Consider the following 13,575-nt stretch of genomic DNA (forward strand, 5'->3'; position numbering starts at 1 on the left):
GTGAATGTGCTTTTGGGCGGATGGAACACGAGACTATGCAGCACGTCATATAACCGTGTTTGGGCAGATGGTTGCTAGGTGCTCTTTCGTCAAAGCCAGCAGAGCACACACAGGAGCTAAACCGTACTGATATTGTTACAGGATTACCCACCTGCGTTTACCATAATGAATTATTAATTGCCGCATCTAGTATTCAATTTAGCACACCGGCTCCTTGAAGATCTGTATGTGTGTTAATTTGCGAAGTCCTTGGGCAGGAGGTTTCCTCTTTATCAGTCCTTCGGCTCTTCTCCAAAGGAAGAGTTGTTAGCCAGGCAATGTTGTTCACTGACTACTAAACCCAAACATATTTGTGTCCCTGCAGAAAAAGTCTACTTGATCCATATCAGGTCTTGTGTTAGTTTCTGACACGTTCAGGAAGAGCTGAGTAATTTTGTTTACAAAGCTTGTGGAGTCCTAAATGGTGAGCGTTGGGCACGGGAGGTCCTTTCAGTGTAGAATGACATCCTCTAACTCTACCTGGCAGGGTTGGAAAATCGAAGTCGAAGCCCCTGGGTGACAAGTGAATAAACATTAATCGGCTAAGGCTGTTCCCAAAGGAAATGTGCGTGAAGGTCCAGGCATGGAGAAGTTCCAAATTGTTTCTTTGTGTCCAGCACTTATGAGGCTGACTCGTCTTTTCCAGACATTACCTTCTGAGTTCCTTGTGCAGTTATTTCTCTTTTTTATTCTTTTATTTTTACCATTTTAACAACGATTAATCCGGAGAATGTAAATATCCAGAACAAAAAAGTCTCGTTTTTTGTCTTTCCCCGTTTATCCAAGTGTTGTACTTCATGTCACGAGGAGAGTTGCCTTCACGGAGTTTGGTTTAGGTTTTATTTCTTTTCGATTGCAATGAGGTTCCCGAGGGAGCGCGTATGTGCATCGCTGCCTGTTGCCGAGGCGCTGCCTAGGGGAGGGTTCTAATCCACAATTCCGCAGTGATGGCTGGAGAAGGGGGAGATCTGAACACTGATTCCAAGCAGCCCCCAGGTTGGACGTGCCTAGCAAAAAGTCGCGAGGACAGGCCAGTCCCTGAGCAGGGCTCCTTCTGACGGGGGTCTCGGTTATCGCCTTGTGCTGCGGGTCGGGGTTGGGCAAAGCGATGTAGGTGATGGAATTCGGGGCTGAGGCTTTTCTGCCGTGCAGATGGGGTGATTGCCGTGCTATCATGAATATACGAAGTCGCCCTTATAAAGCCGTTAGTCGCAGCGGGCAGCGCTCAGCGGCTGCAGTGCCGGGAGGAGGCTGCGGGCGCCGCTGTTGACCGAGGAGGAGCGAGAGGAAGGCCGGAGCGCTGCAGGCAGCCCCGCCCGCTGCCGCCCGGCTCGCTCGCTCGCTCGCTGGCTGTGTCGGCTCGGCGGACGGGCGGTTTGCGAGCGTCTCCGCGGTCCGGAACCGTGCTGCACCGAGGCGGAGGGGCCAGGACCGGGAGCGGGAGGCGGATCGTCGTTCAGCGACGGTACGGCGGCGGCGATGTGCGCGGCAGGGAGGCGTTGGGGCCGGCGGGAGCGAGCCCTGCTGTGGTGCGTGCTGGTGGCGGCGTGGGAGGTGGCGTGGGGGCAGCTGCGCTACTCGCTTCCCGAGGAGATGCCGAAGGGCTCGTTCGTGGGCGACGTGGCCAAGGACCTGGGGATCGACCTCACCGCGCTCCAACAACGCGGTGTTAGCTTTGTCTCCGGCGGTCTGACGCAGTATTTCGCTCTACACGGTCAGACGGGACATTTAGTGACGGCCGAGAGGATTGACAGAGAGCAGCTGTGCCGGCTGGCGGAGAAATGCGTGCTGCGCTGTGAGGTGATAGTGGAGGGGGAAATGCAGGTTCACGGCATCGAAGTTGAAATCACGGACATTAACGACAACGCCCCCAGCTTCCGAGAGGCAGAAACGGAGCTGAGAATGAGCGAGACGACGGCGCCGGGGTCGCGGTTTCCACTGCGAGACGCGCAGGACCCGGACGTGGGAGCGAATTCGCTGCAGAGCTACGAGCTGAGCGGCGACGAGCACTTCTCGCTGACCGTGCAGGCGGGTCCCGGCGGGCGTCAGCGTCCCGAGCTGGTGCTGGCCAAGGCGCTGGACCGGGAGCAGGCGGCGTTTCACGAGCTGGTGCTGAGGGCGAGCGACGGCGGAGAGCCGGCACGGACGGGCACGGCGCGGATCCGCGTGGCCGTGCTGGACGCCAACGACAACGCGCCCGTGTTCAGCCAGGCGGAGTACACGGTGCGTGTGCCGGAGGACGTGCCCGTGGGCTCCACCCTCGTCACCCTCACGGCCACCGACGCCGACGAGGGCCTGAACGGGAACCTGAAATACAGTTTTCATAAAATTTCAGATCAGGCGTCAGAACTTTTTAACCTGGACTCTGAGACAGGAGAAATATCCCTTAAGGGCGATTTGGACTTCGAGGAGTTTTCCTCATATGAACTGGAGGTGCAGGCGCGGGATACCGGGGAGCTTTTCGATACGGCGAAAGTATCGATCACGGTGACAGATGTCAATGACAACGCGCCCGAGATTTCGGTGCGGTCGGCGCTGAGCGCGATCTCGGAGGACGCTCCTGCGGGGACGGTGGTGGCCCTGCTGCACGTGCAGGACCGCGACTCGGGTGCGAACGGCGAGGTGCGGTGCAGCATCGCGGAGCGGCTGCCGTTCCGCCTGGAGAAGAGCTTCGAGGACTACTACCGCGTGGTGACGGCGAGCGAGCTGGACCGGGAGGAGGTGTCGGAGTACAACGTGACGGTGCGGGCGGAGGACGGCGGGTCGCCGTCGCTGCGCAGCGGCGCGGTGCTGGCGCTGCGGGTGCTGGACGTGAACGACAACGCGCCGGTGTTCGCGGAGGCGCGCTACAGCGCCCGTGTGCCCGAGAACAACGCGGCGGGCGCGCTGGTGCTGACGGTGCGGGCGCGGGACGCGGACTGGGGGCAGAACGCGCGCGTGCGGTACCGGCTGTGGGAGGGGCGCGTGCGGGGCGCGCCGCTGTCGTCCTACGTGTCGGTGCAGGCGGAGACGGGCGCGCTGTACGCGCTGCGCTCCTTCGACTACGAGGAGGTGCGCGAGGTGGGGCTGTGGGTGCTGGCGGAGGACGGCGGCGCGCCGGCGCTGAGCAGCAACGTGTCGGTGCGGCTGGTGATCGTGGACGAGAACGACAACGCGCCGCAGGTGCTGTACCCGCCGGCGGCGCCGGGCGCGGGCTGGGCGGGCGTGGAGCTGGCGCCGCGCTCGGCCGAGCCCGGGGCGCTGGTGGCCAAGGTGGTGGCGGTGGACGCGGACGCGGGGCAGAACGCCTGGCTGTCGTACGAGCTGGCCAAGGCGACGGAGCCGGGGCTGTTCCGCGTGGGGCTGCACAGCGGCGAGGTGCGCACGGCGCGCTTCCCGCTGGCCCGCGACGCGGCGCGGCAGAGCCTGGTGGTGGTGGTGAAGGACCACGGGCGGCCGGCGCTGTCGGCCACGGCCACGCTGACGGTGGTGCTGGCCGAGAGCGTGGCCGAGCTGCTCTCGGAGCTGGGCAGCGCGGCGGCGGCGGCGGGCTCGCCGGGCGAGGCGGCCGGCAGCCTGACGCGCTGGCTGGTGCTGGCCGTGGCCGCCGTGTCGTGCCTCTTCCTCGCCTTCCTGCTGCTGCTGCTGGCGCTGCGCCTGCGGCGCTGGCGCCGCTCGCAGCTGCTGCCGCCGGCGGGCAGCGGCGCCTTGCGCGGCGTCCCGGCCTCGCACTTCGTGGGCATCGACGGCGTCCGCGCCTTCCTGCACTCCTACTCGCACGAGGTGTCGCTCACGGCCGACTCGCGCAAGAGCCAGCTCCGCTTGTCGGGCGCCAGCTGCTGCGACACCCTCCCGGCCCGCCCGCCGCCCGACGAGCCCGCGCCGCTGCTCGGGGAGGACCCCGCCGCCGTCCCGGTGAGTGTCTCCGCCCGCGCTCGCTCCGCGACGCCTCCCGGTGCTGCTGCTCATTGTCTGCCCTCACCCCTCTGCCCCTTTCGCTGCGAGGAGGGGGAAGCTTCGTAGGTGCAGGCTGGGCGGTTCGAGGCGCGTAGGAGAGACATGAGGAGGGGGTGCTTGATTGAGCGGGGGAGTCCGGGCAGGTGGGTGTGAGGAGCTGCTGAAGGGCCCCGCAGAGACGCTCTGCTCCTGTCCCTGCTGGGTGTCCAGCGGTCGCGTCGTGCAACGCGAGTTGCTTCTTCCCCCAAGCTCTGGCTCGAAGATGTGTTCTTGCTGCTGGGAGTCCCGGGTGGTCCTTTCGTTGCCTGCAGGCTGCTGGCGATGCTTAATGAACAAACAGCTGAACTGGTACTTAGTACATAGGCCAGTGTGGGGGCTTTGTGAAGAACAAAGTCTGCCAATCAGCCTAATCGCTTAATTAGCCGTTTATGGCCGCTTAAGCACCTGAATTGTGTGCCTACTCTAAGCGCGGCTATGTAGAATGTCCTGATCCCTTCCTTTCTGGGGTTTTAACTTCTTCCCAAGTAAGTTTTGGTTTAGCACTGGCCCTCTATCTGTACAGCCAACCCTGGGAGTTTCCTCCTCAGCACCATAATAAGAAATGTGGGACGGGGCAGCTGTAGATCAGGTTTCTCCTTTCCTGCTGCATGGTGTTAGCAATCTGCTGGTGTAGGATGACGGTGTCTTTTGATTTGATACTTTTAGCACTGGGTCTTTCTCGGGGCTGCGCTTGGCTTGTACCCTTCAGAACGTGTCACGCTTCTTAAAATCTTGTGTTGTGAAAATTTTGTGACGATTGGAGAAATCCCTTTGCCCGCGCCCTTCTTGTGATCCTTGCTGTGTTCTGGGGAGAAGTTGTGTGTGTAAGTTTTCCTTCAGTGGTGTCTGTCCGCAGACGTCAGTTTCCTGTCGTGTGATGTTTGTGCAGGGTGACACATTCTGTGTGTCCAGGTAGGTCAGGTGAAGAAATTTGCTGCTGTGTGATTTAAAAGTCTGAAAGACGAGAAGAGTGTGTAAAGGTTGGGTTAGTCCCAGCTGTTAGGTGAGGCCCACACCTGTTTCCTTGCATTTACTTTTTTTTTTTTTTTTTTTTTTTTTTTATGCCCAATGATGCGCGTTGAGGAACTGTGGCTATTGCCTGTGGTGTTAGCTCCTGTGTTGGGCTCTTGTGGATTTCCTGTGTTCGTACTACAGTTGACATGATCTGAATGGCTATCTGGGATTTCTTCCCTTTTGCAGGTTTCCCACTCATCCCACTCCTGCTTTCTGGGTTGTTCTTGGATGGGTCAGGTGGGGTTTCTTCCCATTTCTTTCTTTTATTCTTTGTGTTGGGTTTTGTTTCCTGTTTATTTTTCCCCTCTGGTCTGAAGTTGAACCTTGCTCTATTTTAAAACATTAAAAGATAATCTATAATTTTAAGGCTATGGATAAAATTTCCATTTATAATGTGAAAGTGTTCCTCTGCCAAGATATAGATTTTGATAAAATTCCCACCAAGTTCCCAAAAGAAATCCTCTTTCTGATTTTGACAACATACCAGGGAAATAGCTGGGCCAACATGATTTTTGCTGAACAACAGTTTGATTTCATGGCTGTGCAACGCTTCCATTTCTTTTGAGAAACCTCCTACCTATAACTGAGCTGCATGTCACTTCTGCCATTCAGAACATTTTCTGTTTCTCCACACAAGTGCTTCTGTCTGTCAGATCGCAATAAAAGGGAGACCCTTAATCGGGTGCCGCGGCTAAACCGCAGCTGCAGTCACGGCTCCCCAGGACTGCGAGAATCAGGCGGCTGCGGTGTTGTGGCGGCGCCTCCGGGTGCCGCTGTTGTCCGACGCGAACCGGCGCTGGAGCCGGAGCCGCAGCGTCCGGCCCCCGCAGGCTGCTCGCTCGCACGGCGCCGGTCGGAGCGGCAGCGGCTCGGGCAGCAGCGGCGAGAGGCGGCACGGAGCGGGGAGCAGCGGCGTCCGAGCCGGCGCCGAGATCGCGGCCCTCGGGAGAGCTGTGAGCTCGCTGCGGAGAACGTCCGGGAGAGAGGAGAGCGCGGCGAGCGCTGCCGGCAATGGCGGGCGTGCAGGGGCCGGGGCGCGGGCGAGCAGCCGGGCGAGTGCTGCTGTCCGCTCTGCTGCTGGGCTGGTGCTGCCGGGCGGCGCCGGAGCGGATCCGCTACGCCATCCCCGAGGAGCTGGGCAGAGGCGCGCTGGTGGGGCCGCTGGCGCGGGACCTGGGGCTGAGCCCGGCCGACCTGCCGGCACGCAAGCTGCGTCTCAGCGCGGAGAAGCAATACTTCTCTGTGAGCGAGGAGACGGGCAACCTGTACGTGAGCGAGCGGCTGGACCGGGAGGAGCTGTGCGGCGAGTCGGCGTCCTGCTCCGTCAGCTTCGAGGCGCTGGTGCAGAACCCGCTGAACGTTTTCCACGTCGAGGTGGCCATCCAGGACGTCAACGACAACGCACCGGCCTTCAGCAAGGAAGTTCTGGACCTCGAGATTGGTGAATGGACGCTTCCCGGTGCTCGTTTTCCCCTGCTGATTGCCAGAGACGCGGACGCAGGTACAAACTCCTTGCTGACTTACCAGCTCACTGGCGACCCGTTCTTCAGTCTGGCCGTGAAGAAGAGCCCTGATGGAAGCCAGCAGCCGGAATTAGTGCTGGATAGAGCACTGGACCGCGAGAAACAGAGCTCCGTTCAGCTAGTGCTGACGGCGAAGGACAGCGGGGACCCGGTGAGGTCCGGGACCGTCCAGGTTCGTGTCAACGTCACGGACGCCAACGACAACGCGCCCGTGTTCGCGCAGGACCGGTACCGCTTGAGCCTGCGGGAGGACGCGCCGCCGGGATCGACGGTGCTGAACGTCTCCGCCTCCGACGCCGACGCCGGCACCAATGCCCACATCTCCTACGGCTTCGGGGAAATGCCGGCCAAGGTGCTTCAGACGTTCGTGGTGGACGCGGAGAGCGGGATGATCACGCTGCGGGAGGCGCTGGACTTTGAGGACACGCGAGGCTACACGCTGCTGGTGGAGGCGAGGGACGGGGGCGGTCTGGTGGCGCACTGCAAGGTGGAGGTGCAGGTGCTGGACGTGAACGACAACACGCCCGAGATCACGCTGCTGTCGGTGTCGAGCCCGGTGCCCGAGGACGCGCCGGTCGGCACGGTGGTGGCGCTGGTGAAAGTGCGGGACCGGGACTCCGGGGAGAACGGTCAGGTGTCGTGCGAGCTGTCGGGCGAGGCGCCGCTGTCGATCGTGGCGTCGTCGGGCGGCTCGTACAAGGTGGTGACGTCGGGCGCGCTGGACCGGGAGCAGGCGTCCGAGCACCGCGTGACGGTGGTGGCCCGGGACCGGGGCAGCCCGGCGCTGTGGAGCCGCGCGGCGCTGGTGCTGGAGGTGTCGGACGTGAACGACAACGCGCCGGTGTTCGAGGAGGCCGCCTACAGCGCCTACGTGTGGGAGAACAACGCGGCGGGCGCGCTGGTGCTGCGCGTGAGCGCGCGGGACGCGGACGCGGGCGCCAACGGGCGCGTGAGCTACTGGCTGGCGGGCGGCAGCGCGGGCGCGGCGCCGTACGTGTCGGTGGAGGCGCGGAGCGGCGCGGTGTACGCGCAGCGCTCCTTCGACTACGAGCAGTGCCGCGAGTTCGCGGTGGCGGTGCGGGCGCAGGACGGCGGGGCGCCGGCGCGCAGCTCCACGGCCACGGTGCGCGTCTTCGTGCTGGACCGCAACGACAACGCGCCGCGGGTGCTCTGGCCGGCGGCGGGCGCGGGAGCGGCGGGGGAGGGGTCGGTCTCGTCGCCGTTCGAGGTGGTGCCGCGGTCGGCCGAGGCCGGGTACCTGGTGGCCAAGGTGGTGGCGGTGGACGCGGACGCGGGGCGCAACGCGTGGCTGTCGTACGAGCTGGTGCAGGCGGCGGAGCCGGCGCTGTTCCGCGTGGGGCTGCACAGCGGCGAGGTGCGCACGGCGCGGGCCGTGTCGGAGAGGGACGCGGCGAAGCAGCGGCTGGTGGCCGTGGTGAAGGACCACGGGCAGCCGGCGCTGTCGGCCACGGCCACGCTGCACGTGGTGCTGGCCGAGAGCTTGCAGGAGGCGCTGCCGGAGCTGAGCGAGCGGGCGGCGGGCGCCGACTCGCCGGCGGAGCTGCAGTTCTACCTGGTGCTGGCGCTGGCGCTGCTCTCCGCGCTCTTCCTGCTGAGCGTGGCGCTGGCCGTGCTGGCGCGGGTGCGCCGGGCCGGGCCGCCCGCCGTCCTGCGCTGCCTGGGCGCGCAGCGCTTCTCCGTGGCCGGCGCCGCCTTCCCGGCCGACTTCTGCGAGGGCACCTTGCCCTACTCCTACAACCTGTGCGTGGCGCCGGGCCGCGCCGGGCCCGAGCCCGCTTGGCTGCCGCCGCCGCCCAGCCTGCCGGCGGAGGAGCTGCTTCTCGTCGGGGAGCCCTGCGCGAAGACGAGCCCCAGCAGCAGCAGCGTTGCCGGCGCGGGAGAGCCGCCCGCCGAGCCCGTCGCCTCTCAGGTCGGTAAACCCGCGCGGTCTTTCTCTTTGTGCCTTTGCGAGCCTCCCGCCGAGTGAGCTGGGGTGCGAGTTCTTCCCTCGGTGTTGGGCTTGCCTAGCGAACGAGCGGAATAATCCTGTGCAGCAGGCGAGGGTCAGAGGAGAGGTTCCCGCCCTTCTACTTGTGCTACAGAAAATGGTAAAAGTGTGTTGCAGCTGCGTTGTGAAAGTGGCATCGTGACCCCATGCGCAGTGTACACCTATATACACCCACAGCACAGGTATTCCATGTCCCGCAGAGATAGTAGTGATTTTATTACAGGATTAACCACCCACACTTACTCTAATCAATTAGTAATTACCGCATCGGACCTTCTTCAAACATATTCAACTTGTGTGTGTGTGTTAATTTGCATAGTCTTATGGCAGGAAAGACTTCATCTCTTCTCCCAAGGCAGAGTTGTGAAGCAGAGCTCAGGTAGTTCACTAAACTCACATTTCTGTCCCTGTAAAGAGGACAATTCTACCTGTTAGATATCAGGACTTATTTTGGTTCATGATATGTTCGGGTTGAGCTGAGAAATTTTTGACTACAATGCTTGTGCCGTCCTAAATGGTGCATGTTTGGCACGGGGAAGGCAGATCCTTGCTGTATAGAATGAGATCTGCTAACACTCCATGGCGGGGTCGGGAAATTGGGATTGTTTCTTGACGTTTGAGATTTTTTTCCGCCGGTCTCTTCTTCCCGTAGCGCTGGGGTGACACGTGGACAAAAGTTCGTTGGGTAATGTTGGGTTCCCAAAGGAAATCTGCATGTGACTCCATGAATGGGCAAGTTACAGATTGTTCCTCCGCCTGTAGAAATTGCGGTACTAATGAGGCTGACTCGTCTTTTCCAGCCACTACCTTCTGAGTTCCTTGTGCAGATATTTTGCCTTTTGTCTGTAATTTGTTTTACCATTCGTGATTGTGGGATATTTTTCAGCAGTTAATGTTTCTCCCAAACCCAAAACCTCCCATTTCCGTATTTTTTTCTCTTCTTTTTTTTTTCCTATCAGTGTTGTACTTCGTTTAACGTGAAGAGTTGGCTTTAGGGTACTTTGTTACTTTATGTTTCCAACGAGGCCCACGACAGAAAATGTATGTGCATCGCTACCTGCTGATGACTAAGAGCCTAGTGTTATAATCCAGAATTCCGCAGGGGTGGCTGGAGAAGGGGGAGCTCTGAAGGCTCATTCCGAGCAGCAACAAGGCAAAGGTCTTGAGCCGAAAGTCACGAGGACAGGGTAGTCCCTGAGGACTCCTGACGGGGTGGGGTGGGGGTGTCCCCTTTACTACCATCTGCCGGGACTGGGGAAATCGATAAGCCTGGTGCAGTTCCAGGATGAGGCAGTTCTGTCCGGCAGAAAATGGGAAGGGCAGTGTGATGGACCCGAACCAGAGATGTGCAGGTGGCGGTGGGGAATGTGCTTTTGGGATGAGGGGACACGAGACTATACGGCACGTCATATTACGAACATGTCGCCCCTAAAAAGCACCCAGCCGCAGCGGGCAGCGCTCGGCGGCTGCAGTGCCGGGAGGAGGCTGCGGGCGCCGCTGTTGACCGAGGAGGAGCGAGAGGAAGGCCGGAGCGCTGCAGGCAGCCCCGCCCGCTGCCGCCCGGCTCGCTCGCTCGCTCGCTGGCTGTGTCGGCTCGGCGGACGGGCGGTTTGCGAGCGTCTCCGCGGTCCGGAACCGTGCTGGAGAGAGGCGGAGGGGCCAGGACCGGGAGCGGGAGGTGGATCGTCGTTCAGCGACGGTACGGCGGCAGAGATGTGTCGGGCGGGGAGTCGGTGGGGCCGGCGGGAGCGAGCCCTGCTGTGGTGCGTGCTGGTGGCGGCGTGGGAGGCGGCGTGGGGGCAGCTGCGCTACTCGCTTCCCGAGGAGATGCCGAAGGGCTCGTTCGTGGGCGACGTGGCCAAGGACCTGGGGATCGACCTCAACGCGCTCCAACAACGCGGTGTTAGCTTTGTCTCCGGAGGTCGGACGCAGTATTTCGCTCTGCAGGAGCAGACGGGACATTTAGTGACGGCGGGGAGGATTGACAGAGAGCAGCTGTGCCGGCTGGCAGAGAAATGCGTGCTGCGCTGTGAGGTGATAGTGGAGGGAGAAATGCAGGTTCACGGCATCGAAGTGGAAATCACGGACATTAACGACAACGCCCCCAGCTTCCGAGAGGCAGAAACGGAGCTGAGAATGAGCGAGACGACGGCGCCGGGGTCGCGGTTTCCCCTGGCCGAGGCCCGCGACCCGGACGTGGGAGCGAACTCCCTGCAGAGCTACGAGCTGAGCGGCGACGAGCACTTCTCGCTGGCCGTGCAGGCGGGTCCCGGCGGGCGTCAGCGTCCCGAGCTGGTGCTGGCCAAGGCGCTGGACCGGGAGCAGGCGGCGTTTCACGAGCTGGTGCTGAGGGCGAGCGACGGCGGAGAGCCGGCACGGACGGGCACGGCGCGGATCCGCGTGGCCGTGCTGGACGCCAACGACAACGCGCCCGTGTTCAGCCAGGCGGAGTACACGGTGCATGTGCCGGAGGACGTGCCCGTGGGCTCCGTCCTCGTCACCCTCACGGCCACCGACGCCGACGAGGGCCCGAATGGTCAAGTGAAGTACTCGTTTAAGAGACTGTCGGAGATGGCATCGGAGATTTTCCATTTGGACTCAGAGTCGGGAGCTCTGACGCTTTTGCATCCCCTGGACTTCGAGGAAGGGGGCTCCTACGAACTGGAAGTGCAGGCGCTGGATGGCGGGACACTTTCAGACATGGCGAAAGTGTCGATCACGGTGACTGACGTCAACGACAACGCGCCCGAGATTTCCGTGCGGTCGTCGCTGAGCGCGATCTCGGAGGACGCTCCGGCGGGGACGGTGGTGGCCCTGCTGCACGTGCAGGACCGCGACTCGGGTCCGAACGGCGAGGTGCGGTGCAGCATCGCGGAGCGGCTGCCGTTCCGCCTGGAGAAGAGCTTCGAGGACTACTACCGCGTGGTGACGGCGAGCGAGCTGGACCGGGAGGAGGTGTCGGAGTACAACGTGACGGTGCGGGCGGAGGACGGCGGGTCGCCGTCGCTGCGCAGCGGCGCGGTGCTGGCGCTGCGGGTGCTGGACGTGAACGACAACGCGCCGGTGTTCGCGGAGGCGCGCTACAGCGCCCGTGTGCCCGAGAACAACGCGGCGGGCGCGCTGGTGCTGACGGTGCGGGCGCGGGACGCGGACTGGGGGCAGAACGCGCGCGTGCGGTACCGGCTGTGGGAGGGGCGCGTGCGGGGCGCGCCGCTGTCGTCCTACGTGTCGGTGCAGGCGGAGACGGGCGCGCTGTACGCGCTGCGCTCCTTCGACTACGAGGAGGTGCGCGAGGTGGGGCTGTGGGTGCTGGCGGAGGACGGCGGCGCGCCGGCGCTGAGCAGCAACGTGTCGGTGCGGCTGGTGATCGTGGACGAGAACGACAACGCGCCGCAGGTGCTGTACCCGCCGGCGGCGCCGGGCGCGGGCTGGGCGGGCGTGGAGCTGGCGCCGCGCTCGGCCGAGCCCGGGGCGCTGGTGGCCAAGGTGGTGGCGGTGGACGCGGACGCGGGGCAGAACGCCTGGCTGTCGTACGAGCTGGCCAAGGCGACGGAGCCGGGGCTGTTCCGCGTGGGGCTGCACAGCGGCGAGGTGCGCACGGCGCGCTTCCCGCTGGCCCGCGACGCGGCGCGGCAGAGCCTGGTGGTGGTGGTGAAGGACCACGGGCGGCCGGCGCTGTCGGCCACGGCCACGCTGACGGTGGTGCTGGCCGAGAGCGTGGCCGAGCTGCTCTCGGAGCTGGGCAGCGCGGCGGCGGCGGCGGGCTCGCCGGGCGAGGCGGCCGGCAGCCTGACGCGCTGGCTGGTGCTGGCCGTGGCCGCCGTGTCGTGCCTCTTCCTCGCCTTCCTGCTGCTGCTGCTGGCGCTGCGCCTGCGGCGCTGGCGCCGCTCGCAGCTGCTGCCGCCGGCGGGCAGCGGCGCCTTGCGCGGCGTCCCGGCCTCGCACTTCGTGGGCATCGACGGCGTCCGCGCCTTCCTGCACTCCTACTCGCACGAGGTGTCGCTCACGGCCGACTCGCGCAAGAGCCAGCTCCGCTTGTCGGGCGCCAGCTGCTGCGACACCCTCCCGGCCCGCCCGCCGCCCGACGAGCCCGCGCCGCTGCTCGGGGAGGACCCCGCCGCCGTCCCGGTGAGTGTCTCCGCCCGCGCTCGCTCCGCGACGCCTCTTGCTGCTGCTCCTCGTCTGCCCTCAGCCCTCTGCCCCTTTCGCTGCGAGGAGGGGGAAGCTTCGTAGGTGCAGGCTGGGCGCTTCGAGGCGCGTAGGAGAGACATGAGGAGGGGGAGTCCTGGCAGGTGGGCGTGAGGAGCGGCTGAAGGTCCCCGCAGAGACGCTCTGCTCCTGTCCCTGCTGGGTGTCCAGCGGTCGCGTCGTGCAACGCGAGTTGCTTCTTCCCCCCGAGGTCTGGCTCGAAGATGTGTTCTTGCTGCTGGGCTGGGAGCTCTGCTGGGCGGGGGAGGGGGTGGTGGTGGGTGGTGTGGGTGTCCTTCCGCGGTTTCTGCAGGCTGGTGGTGATGCTTAACCAAAAAGAAGCTGAATTGGGTACTTAGCGCAAAGGCCAGAGTGGGGCCTGTGTGAAGAACAACGTCGCTACCTGCCAATCAGCCTAATCACTTGATTATCCGTGAAGTGCCGCTTAAGCACCTGGATTGTGTGCCTACTCTAAGCGCCGCTTTTCCCAGGAAAGTTTGAGCTAAGCACTGTCCCTTCATCTGTACGGGAGCCCTGGGAATTTCCTCCTCAGCGCCATAATGTGAAATATTTGGAGGCGGCAGCTGTTGATCAGGTTCCTCCTTTCCTGCTGCATGGTGTTTCTCGTGAATGGCAGTTCTTGAGCACAGAGCTACCCTTTGCAGTTACGTTTGAGCGTGACATGTCTGCCAAGTTGGCAATCTCCTGATGTAGGATGACGGTGTCTTTGAGTTGATAGTTTTAGCACTGGGTCTTTCTCGGGGCTGCACGTGGCTTGTGCCCTTGAGAACATGTCACACTTCTTCAAACTAGTGCTGGGAAAACTTT

General features: G+C 62.8%; 3 protein-coding genes across 3 annotated transcripts; all 3 read left to right on the top strand.

Annotated features, from left to right (window-relative positions):
* Positions 1-1,277: 1,277 nt before the first annotated feature.
* LOC311195510 (protocadherin gamma-A5-like) lies at positions 1,278-4,041 on the top strand (the record flags this gene model as incomplete). The annotated part of the gene is made up of 1 exon (XM_084268913.1): positions 1,278-4,041. The coding sequence occupies exon 1, from the start codon at positions 1,519-1,521 to the stop codon at positions 4,039-4,041; it is 2,523 nt and encodes an 840-aa protein (XP_084125039.1). The 5' UTR covers positions 1,278-1,518.
* A 1,998-nt stretch (positions 4,042-6,039) lies between these two features.
* Positions 6,040-8,538, top strand: LOC311195511 (protocadherin gamma-B5-like; the record flags this gene model as incomplete). Its single annotated transcript, XM_084268914.1, has 1 exon — positions 6,040-8,538. One exon carries the CDS (start codon positions 6,040-6,042, stop codon positions 8,536-8,538), a length of 2,499 nt encoding a protein of 832 aa, XP_084125040.1.
* Positions 8,539-10,031: 1,493 nt separating this feature from the next.
* LOC311195512 (protocadherin gamma-A12-like) lies at positions 10,032-12,792 on the top strand (the record flags this gene model as incomplete). The annotated part of the gene is made up of 1 exon (XM_084268915.1): positions 10,032-12,792. Exon 1 carries the CDS (start codon positions 10,273-10,275, stop codon positions 12,790-12,792), a length of 2,520 nt encoding a protein of 839 aa, XP_084125041.1. The 5' UTR covers positions 10,032-10,272.
* Between the last annotated feature and the right edge of the window lie 783 nt (positions 12,793-13,575).

The sequence above is a fragment of the Gallinula chloropus genome (assembly GCF_964237585.1).
Source record: "Gallinula chloropus genome assembly, chromosome: 10".
NCBI lineage: Eukaryota > Metazoa > Chordata > Aves > Gruiformes > Rallidae > Gallinula > Gallinula chloropus.